The sequence below is a fragment of the Festucalex cinctus genome, chromosome 11 (assembly GCF_051991245.1).
Source record: "Festucalex cinctus isolate MCC-2025b chromosome 11, RoL_Fcin_1.0, whole genome shotgun sequence".
NCBI classification, from domain to species: domain Eukaryota; kingdom Metazoa; phylum Chordata; class Actinopteri; order Syngnathiformes; family Syngnathidae; genus Festucalex; species Festucalex cinctus.
The window spans coordinates 17,590,730-17,606,765 of record NC_135421.1 but is presented as its reverse complement, the minus strand read 5'-3'; the positions used below and the strand labels follow the sequence as shown (position 1 = coordinate 17,606,765).

The following is a 16,036-nucleotide window of genomic DNA, read 5'->3' as shown; positions in this document are numbered from 1 at the left end:
TTTTTTTTAAATGCTTTTTTGACCAACGTGCACTATCAACAATAGACATACAAATCAGATTAGTGCAAGTTCAAACAATATTAATTATACAACAAATAGGCAACTTAATGACAACATACTGTTCTAGAGGTACAGGGCACACATATAGAGGAAAAAAAAAATACTCCCAAGATCGTATGGCGAGAAATGTTTCTTGGGAGGAGCAATATGGCGGCCTCGTGACTTCAAAATTCTAGGCGATAGGCTATCCAGTAATATATTCAGATCAGAGGAGCCCATTGTTAATTCATTCATAAACCCGTGGTAATGTTTCGTCGCTCCTTTCTTAAATGTGGATAAAGTGCAACCTTTTGTTCAGTGTTGCATTGCGGCATTTGGGCATCTTGTAAACATTTGTCCATTTGTCGGATTCGAACGACCTTTCCTTCAAGTACTTCCGGTTCTTGTCGCTTGGATCGGCTCGGCTCAGCCAGAAAAGTTCCTCGGCAAACGCGAGGACCAATCCTCCTCATCATGCCAGCTGCTGTGATTATGGAAGAAAATTTTGACAAACTATTAGAACAGTGTGAAGCTCAAGAACTCGAGGTATGTTACGAAATTATCGGAGTCTTTTCGTTTTCGTGCGTCTTGTCCTTGCTGATGCTTTAGCATCGAACAGCAAATAGGACAGGGGCGGATACATAAAACTATAAAGCTAACAGTACCCGACTAGCTGGGGCTAATAATATCGACACACTTTAAATATTTCGTTGACAATGTGGTTTGTTTTCGCGCAGTGTTATGAAGCTTGTGTGCTAGCTGAGTAAGAGTTGACCAGCTCGTTTGCAATTGCTCTCTGCGAATGAGTGACGGCCGTCTTGTACCTATGCTTCTTGCCCAAGTTGGCTGAGATTAGGGCTGCACAGTATCGAATTTTTATTGTGATAATTTTGGCTGGTACGGTTTTGTGAACCTGATCGTCAGGGCTATTTATTTACATTTCGAATGCGTGCTCTGCTGACATATGAAGCGATTTCTCAAGCAATAGTCCGCCAACCGCCAGGGGGCGACCGCATGGATCAGGCTTACTTGGTGCTGCTGTAAAAAGAAAATACAAAAAAAAGAAAAAAGAACCAACTAAACGCTGAAACTTTTGGGGTACTTTGTACAACTTTTGAGTGCAAAAAAAATGTCCAGAAATGCCCATGCTTGAAGTTGTGAAATTAAGAATAAAAAAAGCTTTAAAGTTGAGATTATCATTTATATATTACTGTTTTGTTCCAACAGGCACCAGGAGGCATTACGACCCCTCAGGTGTATGCCCAGCTTTTGGCACTTTATTTATTACATAATGATATGTAAGTTACGTGTGTCATTAAAAAATAAAACAACAACAACAAAATAATATATTTGTTTACTGACGTGTCCTTGTGAATTTTACAGGAATAACGCTAGGTATCTCTGGAAGAGGATTCCCCAGACAATAAAAGCAGTAAGCGTTGTACTCACCAACCATTTCTTTTTTTTTTTAAAGTGTTACTATTGTCTGATCATATGATTACAAAAAAAGATTAATCAGAAGTTACCCATTATTTGAGTAGTTTTTTTTTTTTTTTTTTAACTAAATGCCAATAAGTATTTATTACCCCCCCCAATTTAAAAGAATTTGGAGGCGTAACCAACAAGGTGGTTGTTGTTGTTGTTTTTTTGTACTCAGGCAAATCCTGAATTAGCAGCAATTTGGACAGTTGGCCAGCACATATGGCAACGAGATTTCCCTGGGATCTACACATCTATTGCGGCTTATCAGTGGTCAGAAAATATTCTCCCGGTAATGGAGGCCCTTCAAGGTATGTCTTGCATTGTGGCAGTGGGACAGTGTGTCAATATCACATCCATAAAGCTCACCTGCTTCAAATTGTGTAACTTGGACATGTGTAATGATGGTATTCGCCAGCAGGGGGCAGCAATTGAACACTGCTTTAAGCCAGCCAGAAAGTCATGTTATTAGGAAATAAAAATTTATTTTCATTCATCTTTGAACACCAACGGCAGTTTAATTTCACATGCAGGTGAAACACAAACTGAAAATGTTTATTTTGTCTTGTTAATTTTATTTTTTTTTATCAACACTGTGGAACATTTGCATCATGTGACCTTGTGCAAGCGTTTTAATAATAGCATCTCCGTCATGTTTACGGTTCCACCTCGTGTTGATGTGCCGGAGGTGTGTAGAAGCTGGCGTACAGTTTGTCACAGGACACTTCGTGGAACTCGCAGGATGATAATTGCCGGTGGTGGAGTTGACAGATGTGAACCGAAAGATTGCACTTGGCAGTTACGAGTAAACAAAGCTGGTTTAACCCTCCTCTCATGTTTATTTTCTTTAAACACTCATGGTTTAGTGTGACCTGCTGCGTGTTAAACAATTGGGCGGGTTGGGAGGAATCATTGTTCTACTTTTAGTGAAATCGTAAGTTTATCTCTCATAAGAAAAAAAAATGTAAGGATTGTACGTTCTATTCTAAATCAGTGATTTAACGGAACCATGGTTGGTTTCTTTTTTTAAATGAGGTAAAATGAATTATGTTTAATAAATAAAGGAATGAATGTAAAGTCTGTTTTGCATAATTAGATCTCTTGAAAGGTGCTATTATTGCCGCGTCAGTATTTAATACTATAAGAATTACAGTTCAAATAAAAATTACATTAAAAAAACAAAACAAACACAAAAAAGCTTTAAAATAGGACAATTTTGGCCACAGCATAAAAAGCCACACAACTTTAATTTCATTTTTATGGCTATTGGGATCTCTCAAGTGAAACAAAACTTGCATTCGGCTGTATATTTCATTATACGTCTATTTATACGTGAATATACAGTTTAAAAGGCACATCAAGCGATGCAGCGGGAAAAAAAAAAAAAAGACAACTGTCATGTAGTGTACATGGTTCAGCAACTGTTTATTATGTTTTACATTAATAAAGTATCTTATGTACCTGTGGTGGGAAAGTGTAGTCATTGAATGTTGTGATCCACCATTGCCACAACCTGCAAAAAATATCCACTGTTGTTTGTCGCCCGTTTTGTGTCTTTGCAGTTGCGCCATGTAGTTAAAGCGTTAATACATGAATAATGCAGTAATTTTTTTGTGATTAATTCATGAGTTAACGCAGATTAATCACACTATTAATTTTGACCGCAGGTGATCCTTTTAGCTGACAACGAATGGTTACGTTAAAAGTAGCACAGGTTGTGTTTGAGCAATAAACATAACTACATGCATTAAAGTAAAGCATTTAATAAATGTTTGCGTTTGACATTCATAATATTTGTTCTATTAGGGTCATTTTTCCCCCCATTTTAAATTATGCAAGTAATTAACTGATTAGAAAAAGAGGACGATGAGTGTGTGTAGTGGATAATTAAAAAAAAAAAAATTTTTAAGACGTCCTCAATCATAAGATTAAATGTCGAAAAAAGGAACACATAACAGGTGCTCTTTAATTAACTTATTCACTGGCAGCCATTTGCACTGAAGCCTTAGCTCCGCTGCAGTTTTACTGGATTTTGATTGATTTTGCAAGGCCCACAAAATATTGTGTTCTCCTGCTATAAAAACCAAAAGAAAGATCAGTGTCTCTTCTTTCATCAGGGAACAAAAGTATATTTCGATCTGTTTTGCAGCAATTAGCATTTGAATAGAGCGAAGTTTCATCATTATTCACAAATCTGCTTAGAATTGTGGGGAAATGGCTTGTTTTCATCATGGCCCTGGTTGATCTCTTATACTCTGCTGCCACCTGCTGGACCTTTTGTAATTACTACCATTTTTTCCACCCGTTCTCTGTAGTTGTGAGGCTGCATCAAAGTGAAAATAAATAAATACGTCTTCTGGACAAAATACATTTAAAATAGTATGTATTTATACATTTTTGGGAGCAAATGAGTTAATTTTGCCGGGCAAAAATGGTTGATTAAAAAGCCTTTTTAATTAAGAGATTAATCACAATTCCAAGATGTGATTAATCTGATTAAAAATGTAATAGTTTGACAGCGGCGGCACGGTAGTCGAGTGGTTAGCACGTCCGCTTCCCAGTTTCAGAGGTCTCCGGTTCGAGTCCAGGCTCCGGCCTTCCTGGTTGGAGTTTGCATGTTCTCCCCGTGCCCGCGTGGGTCTTCTCCGGGTACTCCGGTCTCCTCCCACATTCCAAAGACATGCATGGCAGGTTAATTGGGCGCTCCGAATTGTCCCTAGGTGTGCGTGTGAGTGTGGATGGTTGTTCGTCTCTGTGTGCCCTGCGATTGGTTGGCAACCAGTCCAGGGTGTCCCCCGCCTACTGCCCAGAGCCAGCTGAGATAGGCGCCAGCAGCCCCCGCGACTCTTGTGAGGAATAAGCGGTCAAGAAAATGGATGGATGGATAGTTTGACAGCTCTGGTCAAAACCAATAAAGAGCCACAGTTTTGTCATTGTGATGAGTCAGTAGATGTTGAATGGTAAATCACTTGGTGTGCAGAGAAGAGTCCCTTGCTAATTTTTTTTGGTCCTCTTCAGTCACGCATGATGGACCCTACCTAAAGAAAATGGATTTGCCATTGTTCATTTTGACCTCAGCAGTTTATTAATTAATAATGGTTATTGGTTTCTTAATTGGATAAAAAAAAGAAAAGAAATTGTATTTGTCTTGGTTAACATAACTAGTGTTGCCAAACCTCCCAGTAAGGAAAGCAGCTCTTGCCTGTCTAAAGGTAGCTACAAGTCAATGAATGGTGTCATTGTCTAATTTGCATAATTGGCAACAATAGCGGACACTATAAGAAGGAGGAATAACATTGTGAAATAGGCAAAATGTGAGTTAAAAAAATACCATAAAAAGTCGCGAGATTTGTCTCTCATCACTTTTGACAAAAAAAAAAAAAAAAAGTCCCCAAGAGGCTTTGGTAAGTCTGCCGATTTAGCGAGAAAGTCACCAAGTTGGCAACACTGACCTAATCAACAAACAAACAAACAGACCGACTTCTAAAAGCATCCGTTTCACACGATGTACACAGTCGCTTGTTTGGCTTCCTTCGACGTCAGTCACATGCACCCTGTTTATTTCTCTGTCCATCCACCATGTCCACCTCTCACTTTGGATGCCGCGCACAGCCAACTGGGACATGTGACACAAGCTGCAATGGGGAGGTGGGTGGGTGTGGGTGGGGGTCATTTCTGTGAAAAGTTCCCCGGGCCAGCGAGCAAGCAGGCAGGAATGTGCACTTTGGTTGGCTAGATCAGATGTCACCAGCTGGAAGGGAGGCTGTATAAAGGACGGTGCCGCTAGTTCATCAGCCAGAGTTGATCTTGAAGTGACCTAGTTAACAACACACGCCGAGGATAACAGCGCAACTTGCCTTCTTCCTTTCCAAAACCTCTTCCCACCGGGCCAGCAAAGAAGTCGGACATTCACTTTCCCATCATGGACCTCCAGAGGACCGGATCGTTGGTTCGCCCTCCGAGCCCCATGGACAGCCTGGAGAAGCAACTGAGCTGCCCCATTTGCCTGGATATGTTCACCAAGCCCGTGGTCATCCTGCCCTGCCAGCACAACCTGTGCCGCAGCTGCGCCAGCGACCTGTACGACTCGCGCAACCCCTACCGCTTCTCCGGCGGCGTCTTCCGCTGCCCCACCTGCAGGTTCGAGGTGGTGCTGGACCGCCACGGCGTCCACGGGCTCCAACGGAACCTGCTGGTGGAGAACATCATCGACATCTACAAGCAGCAGCAGGAAGTGAGCGGCGGCGGCAAGGACGAGAACTCCCTGAAGCCCAAGGAGTCCAAGGAACCCAAGTGCCAGGAGCACGAAGACGAGAGAATCAACATCTACTGCAAAACCTGCCAGACGCCCACGTGCTCCATGTGCAAAGTGTTCGGGCAGCATAAAGACTGCGAGGTGGCGCCTTTGGAGAGCGTCTACCAGACCCAAAAGAGCGAACTGGGCAACGCCATCGACAACCTGGTGGCCAGCAACGGGCGCCTGCAGTCCCTGCTCATCCAGATGGAGGACGCTTGCCGCGCCGTCCAGGAGAACGCCCAGCGCGCCAAGCAAGGCCTCGCCGAGCGCTTCGACCTGCTCTACGCCGTCCTGGAGGAGCGCAAGATGGTCCTCCTGGAGCAGATCGGCAAGGAGCAAGACGAGAAGGTGGCCACCTTGCGGGCGCTCTCGCAGCGCTACGGCGAGCGGCTCCAGGCCAGCACCGACCTGACCGACTCGGCCGTCAGGGCGCTGGAGCAGAGCGGCGCCGCCGAGTTCCTGGTGGCGGCCAAGGGCCTCATCACACAGACCAAAGACGCGGCCAAGGGCTCCATGGGCGAAGAGCGGCCCGAGCCGGGTTTCGAGAAGATGGATCACTTCGCCGTGTCGACGGAGCACGTGGAAGCTGTGCTGGCCAAAATGGACTTCGGCTCGGACGACGAAGATGATTTTGATGACGTGGAGGAGGAGGAAGAAGAGGAGTAATGGAAAAATGTGGTGGTGATGGTGGACTTAAGTGCTAGTGAAGGTGTTCTGACAAGAGTACGGCAGGGACTTGTGGATGTTGACAGTGTAAAAAGTTTTGGGGAGATGTGGGCTAGCGTCACTTGCCAGTACTTTCAGTGCAATATTTGACATCACCGTTGGACACGTAACTTTCCTTTTTTTATACTTTTGTACTTCTGAACCACTTGAATGTTGGTGTTAAGAGGAGATGTCAAGTTTGATTTTATTTAAAATGTAGCAGATGGTTATAGATATTTGCAATCTCACTTTGTCTTGACTTGGACTTTGAATGGAACCCGAAATAAAGCTGCATGACATGAAAATGTGAACCGTCTTTATTGTTAGCTTGAAAGCTCTAAAATTCGAGAAGCGTCCATTGTTCTTTTTTGAAGTGTTTCGATGAGAACGTGCCCGCAGCGCTCTTAGGCTGCATTTAAAAATAAAGGCATTGCTATGTCCTGCCTGCTTTGCCTTTGCCGGTGAAAAGCGGGGGGCTATTTTTAAGAGGTGAGAGGGTGAGAAGTGATAGCTGCCCTAGAATAGACTGCCAGAGAAGGACAGGCCAGGGCCTGCTCCCTCCTGCCTCCCTCCCCTCACCCGCCTCTCGATAAAACGCAGCCCCCTCCTGTTGGACTTCTTTTCTCAGCGCGCTTCAGCCCAACTCGGGAGCGTCAGAATGGGCGCACTAGGACTGACCCGTGCAGTTGCCGCACTCGTCATCACCCTGGGGTCGGGAGACTGCGATTTAAAAATACATGTCTGCTCGGGGACTGGGTTACAGAAAAAGCCCCTTGAGATGACCTGCTTGGCTTGGTTGCTCATTGCTTTCCAATGTACAGCCACAAAATGGTTCCAGCATTGGTAATAACCCTTAAGTCATGTTGCTTCTCAAAATGACCTCATTAAAAAAAAAAAAAAAAAAAAAAAAAAAATGGAGGTAAACAGGGTTTTTCCTGGCTCAAATTGAGGCTCAGGTGGTACCATCCTGACTATGGTGGGCGACTACCAATGCCAAGTATCGGTCTTATTTTAAGATATCGGTACTTGTGGCGTTGACCGATACCATTATCGGCCGCCCTCCAGTTGCTCAGGCTGGAGGTGGTGAGCAAATTAGGTGGAGGTGGCCGCCTCCGAATTTTGTACATAGGAAAAACCCTGGTAAAGATAAATAATACGATTAAACTTCTGCTAGCCTTACTTTTAGTTTCCCTTTTATACATACACGTTGGTACTCAAGTTATTTAAAAAAAAAAAAAAAGTTTGAACTGGAGGATTTTTTTTAATTTTTTTTTAAAGATGCTATTAACTCATTCACTCCCAGCCATTTTCACAAAAAACAATCACCTTCGCTCCCGGCTGTTTTACTGGATTTTGACTGATTTTGCAAGGCCTACAGAACATTGAATAATATTAAAACATAATATATACATATAAACTATGTTTAAAATATAAACATAAGAAAGAAGAGTCTCTTCTTTCATCAGGAAAAAAAAAGTATATTTCTATCTGTTTCTGTTTTGCAGCAATTAGCATTAGAATATAGCTCAGTTTCATCATTATTTACAAATCTATTGAGTAATAGAGCTTTTTTTTCAACATGGCCCTGGTTGATCTCCTTTGCTCTGCTGCTACCTGCTGGCTGTTCGTGTAATAACTACCATTTCTTCAACCGTTCTTTGTAGTCTGCATCAAAGCCTTCTGTATGCTCTAGCATAAAAAAAAAAACGTATAAATACGTCATTGGGACACGTAAACCATTTAAAATAAAACATATTTATACATTTTGGGAAGCAAATTAGTTACGTATCTCAATTTAGTTCAAAATGGAAATATTTATCAAGTGTTTTTATTTATTGGGAGAAGTAAATGGCAGATTTACAGTACTGACAAGTTAGTTCCAATGTATGTAAAATGACAACAAACCAAGTCACTGCATCATACGCTCTCAAACTGAACCGTACCAAATTGAATCGTAATCCGAAGAAATGTGTACTATCAGCCAAACTGCTTCTTATAGTTTCTTCCTGATTTTCCCATTTCATAGTTTTATAATTATGACCTAAAGGTATTTTTCATGTGGCATTCACCCGGTACTGTAATTGTATTTTCATTAACGTAGCAGGAGGTATTAAATTGTGATTCATTTTTCGTTTCAACAGAATCTCATTAAGCACTAATTAGACATAATAGCATAAGCACTGTCGTCAGGTACTATACAACACAACTGATTAACAACATGATGAAAACTCATCACGTTTCCACAGCAAAACATGTCGACAGGAAGTTTGCTGGACGGGAGTATGGGGAGGGAAAAAAAAAAAAAAGTCGACAAATCTTCTGACTTCTCCTCCTCGCAGCTGTCTTTTCTCATCCGACGATGTTATTGTCACGGCTGCTGGCCGCCCCGCTCGACACAAATGGGGGTGTTGATACACATAAGCAAGGTTGCTAGGATATGAAAAATGCAAGGCCGCAACCCCGAGGCGTTCATGGGAGAGCTGCTGGAGGTGACGGTGACCAAGCGCATTCCCACCCCCCCCACCCCCCCCCCCCCCCCCCCCCCCCCTTCTCACTTGACTCTTATCTTCCAACGGTACCGGGGCGGGCTGAAGGAAGAATAGATTGGGCAGCTTTGACATTTGACACACTCCAGACGAGGGATACGCAACTGGTGGCCTGTGGGCTGCATGTAGCCTGCTCCCACTTTGAGTGGCCACTGATTCCTAAAAAAAAAAATATATATATATATTCTTTTTTTTCTAAACATGTTTACTCGACTACAGTGGACCCACACATAGTCTGGGTTTGACACCCTTAGACTGTTTGCGGATTTTTTTCCCCCAATATTTAAAAAATGTACGGTATTTATTTTTTGTGAGACCCAGTTCTGTGTGAAAAACCCATATTAAATATTTATCAGAATGGTCTTACAACTAATTTAGGTGGTTTACAACAACAACAACAAAAAAAGCCTGTTCAAATCAGGCAATGCGGTTTGCTCCACTAACAAACAAAACAATATGGTCATGACCGCACAACACTGACAATTTCTTTCCACTTGTCTAAATATGGTATTCTGGTTACTATTGTGTTAGTGGAATAAGAGTTAAGCGTCAAAATCCAGCCGTTGTTATGCATCTCAGGGTGGCCATTTTGCCACTGTCGGCTGAAGATGACATCAATGTTGCTCAGGCCTCAGGTAGCAACCAATCACAGCTTCAGCAAACAGGTGAGCTCTGATTGGTTGTTAGACCTGAGCCCTGAACAACATTGATGTCATCTTCAGCCGACAGCAAGTGGTAAAATGGACGCCCCCTGAGATGGCTGCATTTTGCTTCATAACTCATATTCCACAAATGTAATGTTAATCAGAATGTCATGTTGAGACTTGTGAGGTCACAAATAACACATTATTGTCAAGAAATGCTTCAGGTTGACTTCCAGAGAGGCTTTTAAAATGGTGGCGAAAACAGCCTGCTCAATTCCATTTCTCATAAACTTGAAACGCGATCATTCGCTTGCCTAAACATGCCGGTAAACTGATCTGAAAGTCAAATAGGTATAAAATTTCATGTTACAATGTGGAAATAGCTACATTTAATAAAGAAGAAAAAAAAAATGCTGTCAATGTAAAATAATGCGACATGAAAGGGAACTCTGAAGACTGACGTCTTACTTTCCAATGGAACGGAAATATCGTTGTCAATACTTGTTTTTGTCGCCAACGCAATTAAGTTGTCATGATTTCATTTCGCCTTTTCATTATGTCGACAATTCATGTTAGTTGGGCTGCCAAGATGCCTTTAGTGCACCGACGTCATCATCGCTTTCTTATTTTGCTTTCTCAGAGAGTACGCGACAAAGGGCCTACGGGCTGGTGGCGCAGGCGTATACGTCCATCACCGCCGAAGATTTTGCCGCCTTTGTGGGCTACTCGGTAGAAGAGGCCGTCAAGGGTAAGTCGTGACACCGTGCAACATCCACGTCGGCGAGCTGTGATAACGTGACCGCTTGTGTTTGCCCTGAAAGGTGTGGTGAGTCTGGGCTGGCAGGCAGATCCCGCCACCAGGATGGTGATGCCCAAAAAGCCAGGTAGGTGGCGCTCTTGCGACTTTCTCCAAGGAAGAATCTGAAACCCTGAGATGATGGTTAGGAGTGCCATCGCATATGATGGCAATACTTCACGACGCATTAGGACAGTTTTTTTTTGTTTTTTTTGTTGTGTTTTTAATAGTACAATAGACCAGGAAATAAATCCAAAATAAAAATAGTGCCATGTTACCGCATGCAACACGCCACAGCAATGATGTGGACTGGACGAAAATATCCAATATGGCAGCATACAGAGTTTGTCATTATTTTGATACTTAACTCATTCACTGGCAGCCATTTTGACTGAAACAACCCCCTTTGCTCCCGCCTTTTTTACTGGATTTGGACTGATTTTGCAAGGCCCGCAGAATATTGTTCTATTGCTCTAAAAACAACAGTTTACTGACCAAACCCAGAAAACAGGTGAGCCATGATTGACCGTTACCTACTTCCTCAGCACAGGTGATGTCGTCATCAGTCGACAGCAAGTAGAAAAATTACTTTTTAAAGGTATTAATTGTACATGAAAAATAATGGAGTTATCAAATTTATTCTAGACAAAATATGACCTTTTTAACTGCTGAAAATGGCTAAATGAGTCAAGTATGACTTTATGGTTTCACCTAAAAGATAAACATGAGAAAGATTCGTATTTATTTTTCATATAATTCCATCCGGATGTGCTACACAGCTTGATTGGTAGCACCTTTTCTTTGAAGCCACCCAAACTTTGGCCGGCACAGCAATTTGAAGATGGAAACAAACAACTAAACAAGATGTAGAATGAGAAAATGAAGGATTGTTGACGACAGAAACATTAGCGTGAGTGAATAATGATGAATATGAACAAAAGTACTGTTGCTGTACTAGAGAATTCAAAGCACTTAATAGCAAGAAGCCAAGGAAGACCGAACTGGAATTTGCACTCTGCACAGGCCGGCAATCTCGTGGTGTTGTTTCTTTGCCTTTCCCTGTCTGTCTTCATTTTTGCGAACCAACGCAAAAACACATCTGCTGCACACATGCTCAACATGACACAAGCCACAGACACATTTGTGTCTGGTTGTGATGAACATAAAGCGACGCAATGTTGCTTTTTAAAGTCAAATCGCGTCGTTAACAAGATGCGGAGGTGGCATGATCGAGATCATTTCTGGATGTTGACACCGGAGTTGAAACGCGTGGCGGCCGTAGTGGTGGCGAGTTAAAACGGGAGAGATGTAAAGAAGATGGATGACTCAATGAACCCCCCGATGTGTCCTCTGCGCAGAACCTCCCCCCGTTTCGTCGGTTCCCAACGAGCAGCAGTTGGCCAGACTCACCGACTACGTGGCTTTCCTGGAGAACTGATAACCAGCACAACCGTTTTTCTTTCTTTGTGCAGACTCATCACCATGCTTGTATCTTTTTATGATTAAAAACATACCAAAAAACACTATGGTGTGGTCATTATATTATTATCATTATTATTATTATTATTATTATTATTATTATTTATGTGAATCTGTGTACTTGTAACACCAATGTCTTTGTTCCATCGTCTCCAACAGTACGTCATTACCAGATGTATGATGATTAATCGCCCCCCTCCTTTTTTTTTTTTTTTTTTTTTTTTTGGTATGTTTGTTTGGTGTTTAGCTGTCGTCTTATGAGTTACTGGTATGCAAAATTTCGACATTGAATTGAACACCATTTAGCAATATGGTTGGTGATCGCACTTTCATTTTTGTTACTTGAATTAATGTTGCTTTGAGTTTCCCCAGATTTGCCATTTTTACCAGAAATGAAAGTTAGCTTAAACTGATTTTCCATTTGATATGAGGATTAAGCGTTGAGGAAATTGGATAGTTGGATATTAAATAGATGTTATGTTATTCGAAATACGTTTGTTTTAAATTAACTGTCCATGCAAACAGCCAAAATATGTCAACTTGCTGACAGGGTGGACATTTTTTGGCGAATGTTAGCATTTCTTGAGCACATGGTGGACCTTAGCAACATAATTCAGTTAGCATGCAAGAGGACCGTGAACAGATATATTTGGATTTTTCAGAAAGGTGTGTCTATAAATGAATATTTTATTATGATAGAATGGTTTTGTTAAGCTTGTCAACATGCATCCCAATGGCTTATAACTGTGTTGACACAAAGTACGACAATGACATGAATACAAAAAATGTACCCAAGACTTTGCTATTTCCGCTAGTATATGTTTTGTTTGTATATGATGTATTGATGCCAAGCAATATATAAAAGTATAAAAAGTGATACAACTAGCCCTGGTCTCCCCTACATGCACTGTACAGTAGTAGGTCAGTATGTGGAACATGCCGACATCATGCACATCCAATGACAAAAAAAAGGTCTAAAAATGAAGAAAATACACTTGAAAAGACTTAAAATTGTATTGTGTGTGCAAATGTTTGTCCACAGAATTTGATTGTTCTGCTCCATTTCCATCATGACGATGTGATTCTGATTAGGACACCAAAGGTCGTTGATAGTGATTAAATTTTGTATTCTGTTTTCCCCAATTTCAACTCGCTGGTTTGGACATTTAATGGGCTCTTTGCACAAATCCACCACTTCCTGAACTCACCACCAGTCCTACATTTCCTGCCTTTCATGAGTAGACAAGCTGATTAATCCAGGTGTGTATGATCTCAGTAACTACAACAACATTGGCCAGACACACCTGGATTAATCAGTTTGTCCACTCATGAAAGACAGGAAACAAAAACGTGGTATTCAGTTCAGGAAGTAGTCGAGCTGTGCAATGAACCCATTTGATTTGACTTTGAGCTTAGGGTGGGACCTAATGAAGCTATTTAATATGCAATTAAGTACAAACCCTGGAATCCCGGTTGCTTCCAACCAAAATAACGGACTTCCTCTTCCACTCCATCTTTGGAGGCCTTTGAGACTTTTCCATATGCCGTGTCATGATTGACATGTCCACCCAATTTCGTTTTGCTCAACAAAGCTGGTGGTAAGGACTATTTTGCTCCCCTATAACTTTCCAGGAATGTATTTACTTTGGAACTTGTGCTGCCCTTCTCCCAATGTATCTTTTGACATTTAGAAAGCACTATATATCTACTGATATATGTTTATGTGCATATGTCCTGACTCATGTTTATCGAGCCATGTGTGTGCATGTATTGTCAAAGCCCCGCTTACGGGCCTTCTTGCCGGCGGCGCACATGCCAGCCAGCGGCAGTGTGAAGCGTGAGAAGTTAACCGACTCCCCGCTGGCCTTGGAAGAGGCCTGCCAGGACTAAATTTTGCTTCCTTGTGACACGTGCGCACCAGCGGATAAACATATCGCGTCCGCGTCGGATGACATGACCGGAGGCAAGCTCAACTTTAACTGTGTTTTTGTATTTTCGTTTTTTAAACCCGCAGGGGAAGCCGTGTGTCAAAATAGACGACAGGAGCACAAACATGGAGAAATGGTAAGGAGATGATGACAAGTTGAAAATGGAGTTGACATTGAAAATATCAAATTCAACATTTCTTTTAGGACGATTTTGGGATGTCGAGTTGTATCGAGTACGTGTTACTGCTTCAACGTGGCGTGACTTTGTGACGATCATGATGACTGAGGAGAACACACAGCCCATAATATGCTGCAGGTACGTACCACCACACTACCAATGCGCACCTGTCACCCATCAATAGGGCTGGACTGGCCATCTGACATACAGGGGAGATGCCCAGTGGGCTGACATCTTTTGGGCCAATACGGTACTAATTTAAAGGCCCAATCTGCCGGTTTCACTCTGGAAAAGGCACTTTTTAAATACAGGATTTAAGCAAACAAACTACTTCTCAATTTACAGATCTGGGCTTGTCTTCATTTCTGGGGGAGATTTTGTCCTAAACCCGCAAGCCTGTATTTTGCCATTTTGTGTTTGTTTTGTAAACAGCGGGACGTTTCTGTGGAAAGACAGTGTTTACAACCCTCCAGCCAATCACAGAGCGGGGTGGGGTGGGGGGGGGGGGGGGGGGGGGGGGGCGTGTTACAAATGGGGCCGGGAGAATTTGCCGGCTGCGTGACGTCACGCCCGCAACAATTTGAAAGCACGCACGGATTTTTTTTTTTTCACTCGCTCATTCGCACATGTAAGCTTCTGTGAGTGAGTGGGGAAAAAAAATATATTTTATGTTTTATTTTATTTTTTTCCTGTTTTGTATCTGTTTGTTTCAGTTTTAAAGATGTATAAACCTACCTATTGTTTGACATGATTTAAGTTCATCACTACAACTGTTCCATCGTGTAACTCCTTTCATTGAGACACAGTGAAGCTTCATATTAGTTATAACTTGTTTGAAAGGAAAAAAATTAAAGAAAAAAAAAAATTGGGCAACCACGTGCCAAGTGTAAAACATTTTTATTTTTTCTTCACGTAGGGTGACCAGATGTCTGGTTTGGCCGTATTACACAAGTACCATCCCTGAGTGTCAATTAACACCCCACCCCCCCTTCCACGTGTATGGCAATCGCCAGCACTAAAACAAAGTAAGTGCGTTGAGCAATGGCTTACCATGTGTTAAGTATGAAGCAAATATGACTTTTTAGAACATAAAATTTTTTCACAATGCACCGATGCAAAAACGGCGAGGTCGTCTGAAAGACAAATCCCGATTTGGGTCCTGCTGGCGGGAGCTGTTTATATCGCTAGCAGCGAGTAACCTGATGCACTCAAACAAATTGACACGTTATTATGATGTTTCAAATCTAGCGAGGCAATGTTGTGAATGTTTGTTTTGAAACGAGGACTTGCCTCATGCTGCGTCTAGAATAACTTCCCTGGATTGCCTGGCTGTACAAGAGAAGGGTTAGCAGTTTAGCAGCAAAATGTTGCTTCCAATATAGCTAACCCAGTTTACTTAGTTAGCTGCACCAAAAAGCTGGTGCTGGTATTGAGGTCAGTGTTCGAGGGAGCAAAAATACTAAAAAGAAATTGTGTTAGCACTGCAGTAAACACCCTTATGGCTAGTTGGCTACAAAAATGACCAAAATATTACAGTACAAAGTAGTAGACAGAAAATACACAGATGTTGACAAAATATTACAACAATATAACTACATTATCAAAATATTGTAATAGAAATTGTTATACATAAGTGTAGACAAAATTACTAAATCGTTTTACAACAAATATATTCAACATAAAATAGACATATGGATATGTATAATGCATTTATATATTGTATACAGTATTAGCTGAAATGTATAAATATTTAATAAGTGTTATAAGCACACAACTAATATGTAAAAACACATGGGATCTCATTTAGGTAGGAAGTTGAATCTTAAAGATGTCAACTGCCAGGTATAATTTTGTGCTTATTTTAGATTGAATGAGTCAGTGTCATGTCGACCGCTGTTGGTCACGTCACCTGTTAAATAAAGAAGATGACCTGCACTTCTTTCCA

General features: G+C 41.7%; 3 protein-coding genes across 3 annotated transcripts in view; all 3 read left to right on the top strand.

The window, feature by feature from the left end:
- The first annotated feature begins 283 nt into the window (after positions 1-283).
- Positions 284-12,029, top strand: cops8 (COP9 signalosome subunit 8). Its single transcript, XM_077537371.1, has 7 exons — positions 284-585; positions 1,267-1,337; positions 1,423-1,471; positions 1,697-1,829; positions 10,351-10,458; positions 10,532-10,594; positions 11,865-12,029. The coding sequence occupies exons 1-7, from the start codon at positions 514-516 to the stop codon at positions 11,942-11,944; spliced, it is 576 nt and encodes a 191-aa protein (XP_077393497.1). The 5' UTR covers positions 284-513; the 3' UTR covers positions 11,945-12,029.
- On the top strand, positions 5,218-7,398 carry trim63b (tripartite motif containing 63b). The gene has a single exon (XM_077537370.1). The coding sequence runs from the start codon at positions 5,441-5,443 to the stop codon at positions 6,479-6,481; it is 1,041 nt and encodes a 346-aa protein (XP_077393496.1). The 5' UTR covers positions 5,218-5,440; the 3' UTR covers positions 6,482-7,398.
- A 1,337-nt stretch (positions 12,030-13,366) lies between the features above and the next one.
- Positions 13,367-16,036, top strand: part of mlphb (melanophilin b) — a 140,952-nt gene continuing 138,282 nt past the window's right edge. The window contains exons 1-3 of the mRNA XM_077536956.1: positions 13,367-13,583; positions 14,000-14,049; positions 14,118-14,229. The gene's annotated coding sequence lies outside the window, so the exon portion shown is untranslated. The remainder of the gene's footprint in view (positions 13,584-13,999; positions 14,050-14,117; positions 14,230-16,036) is intronic.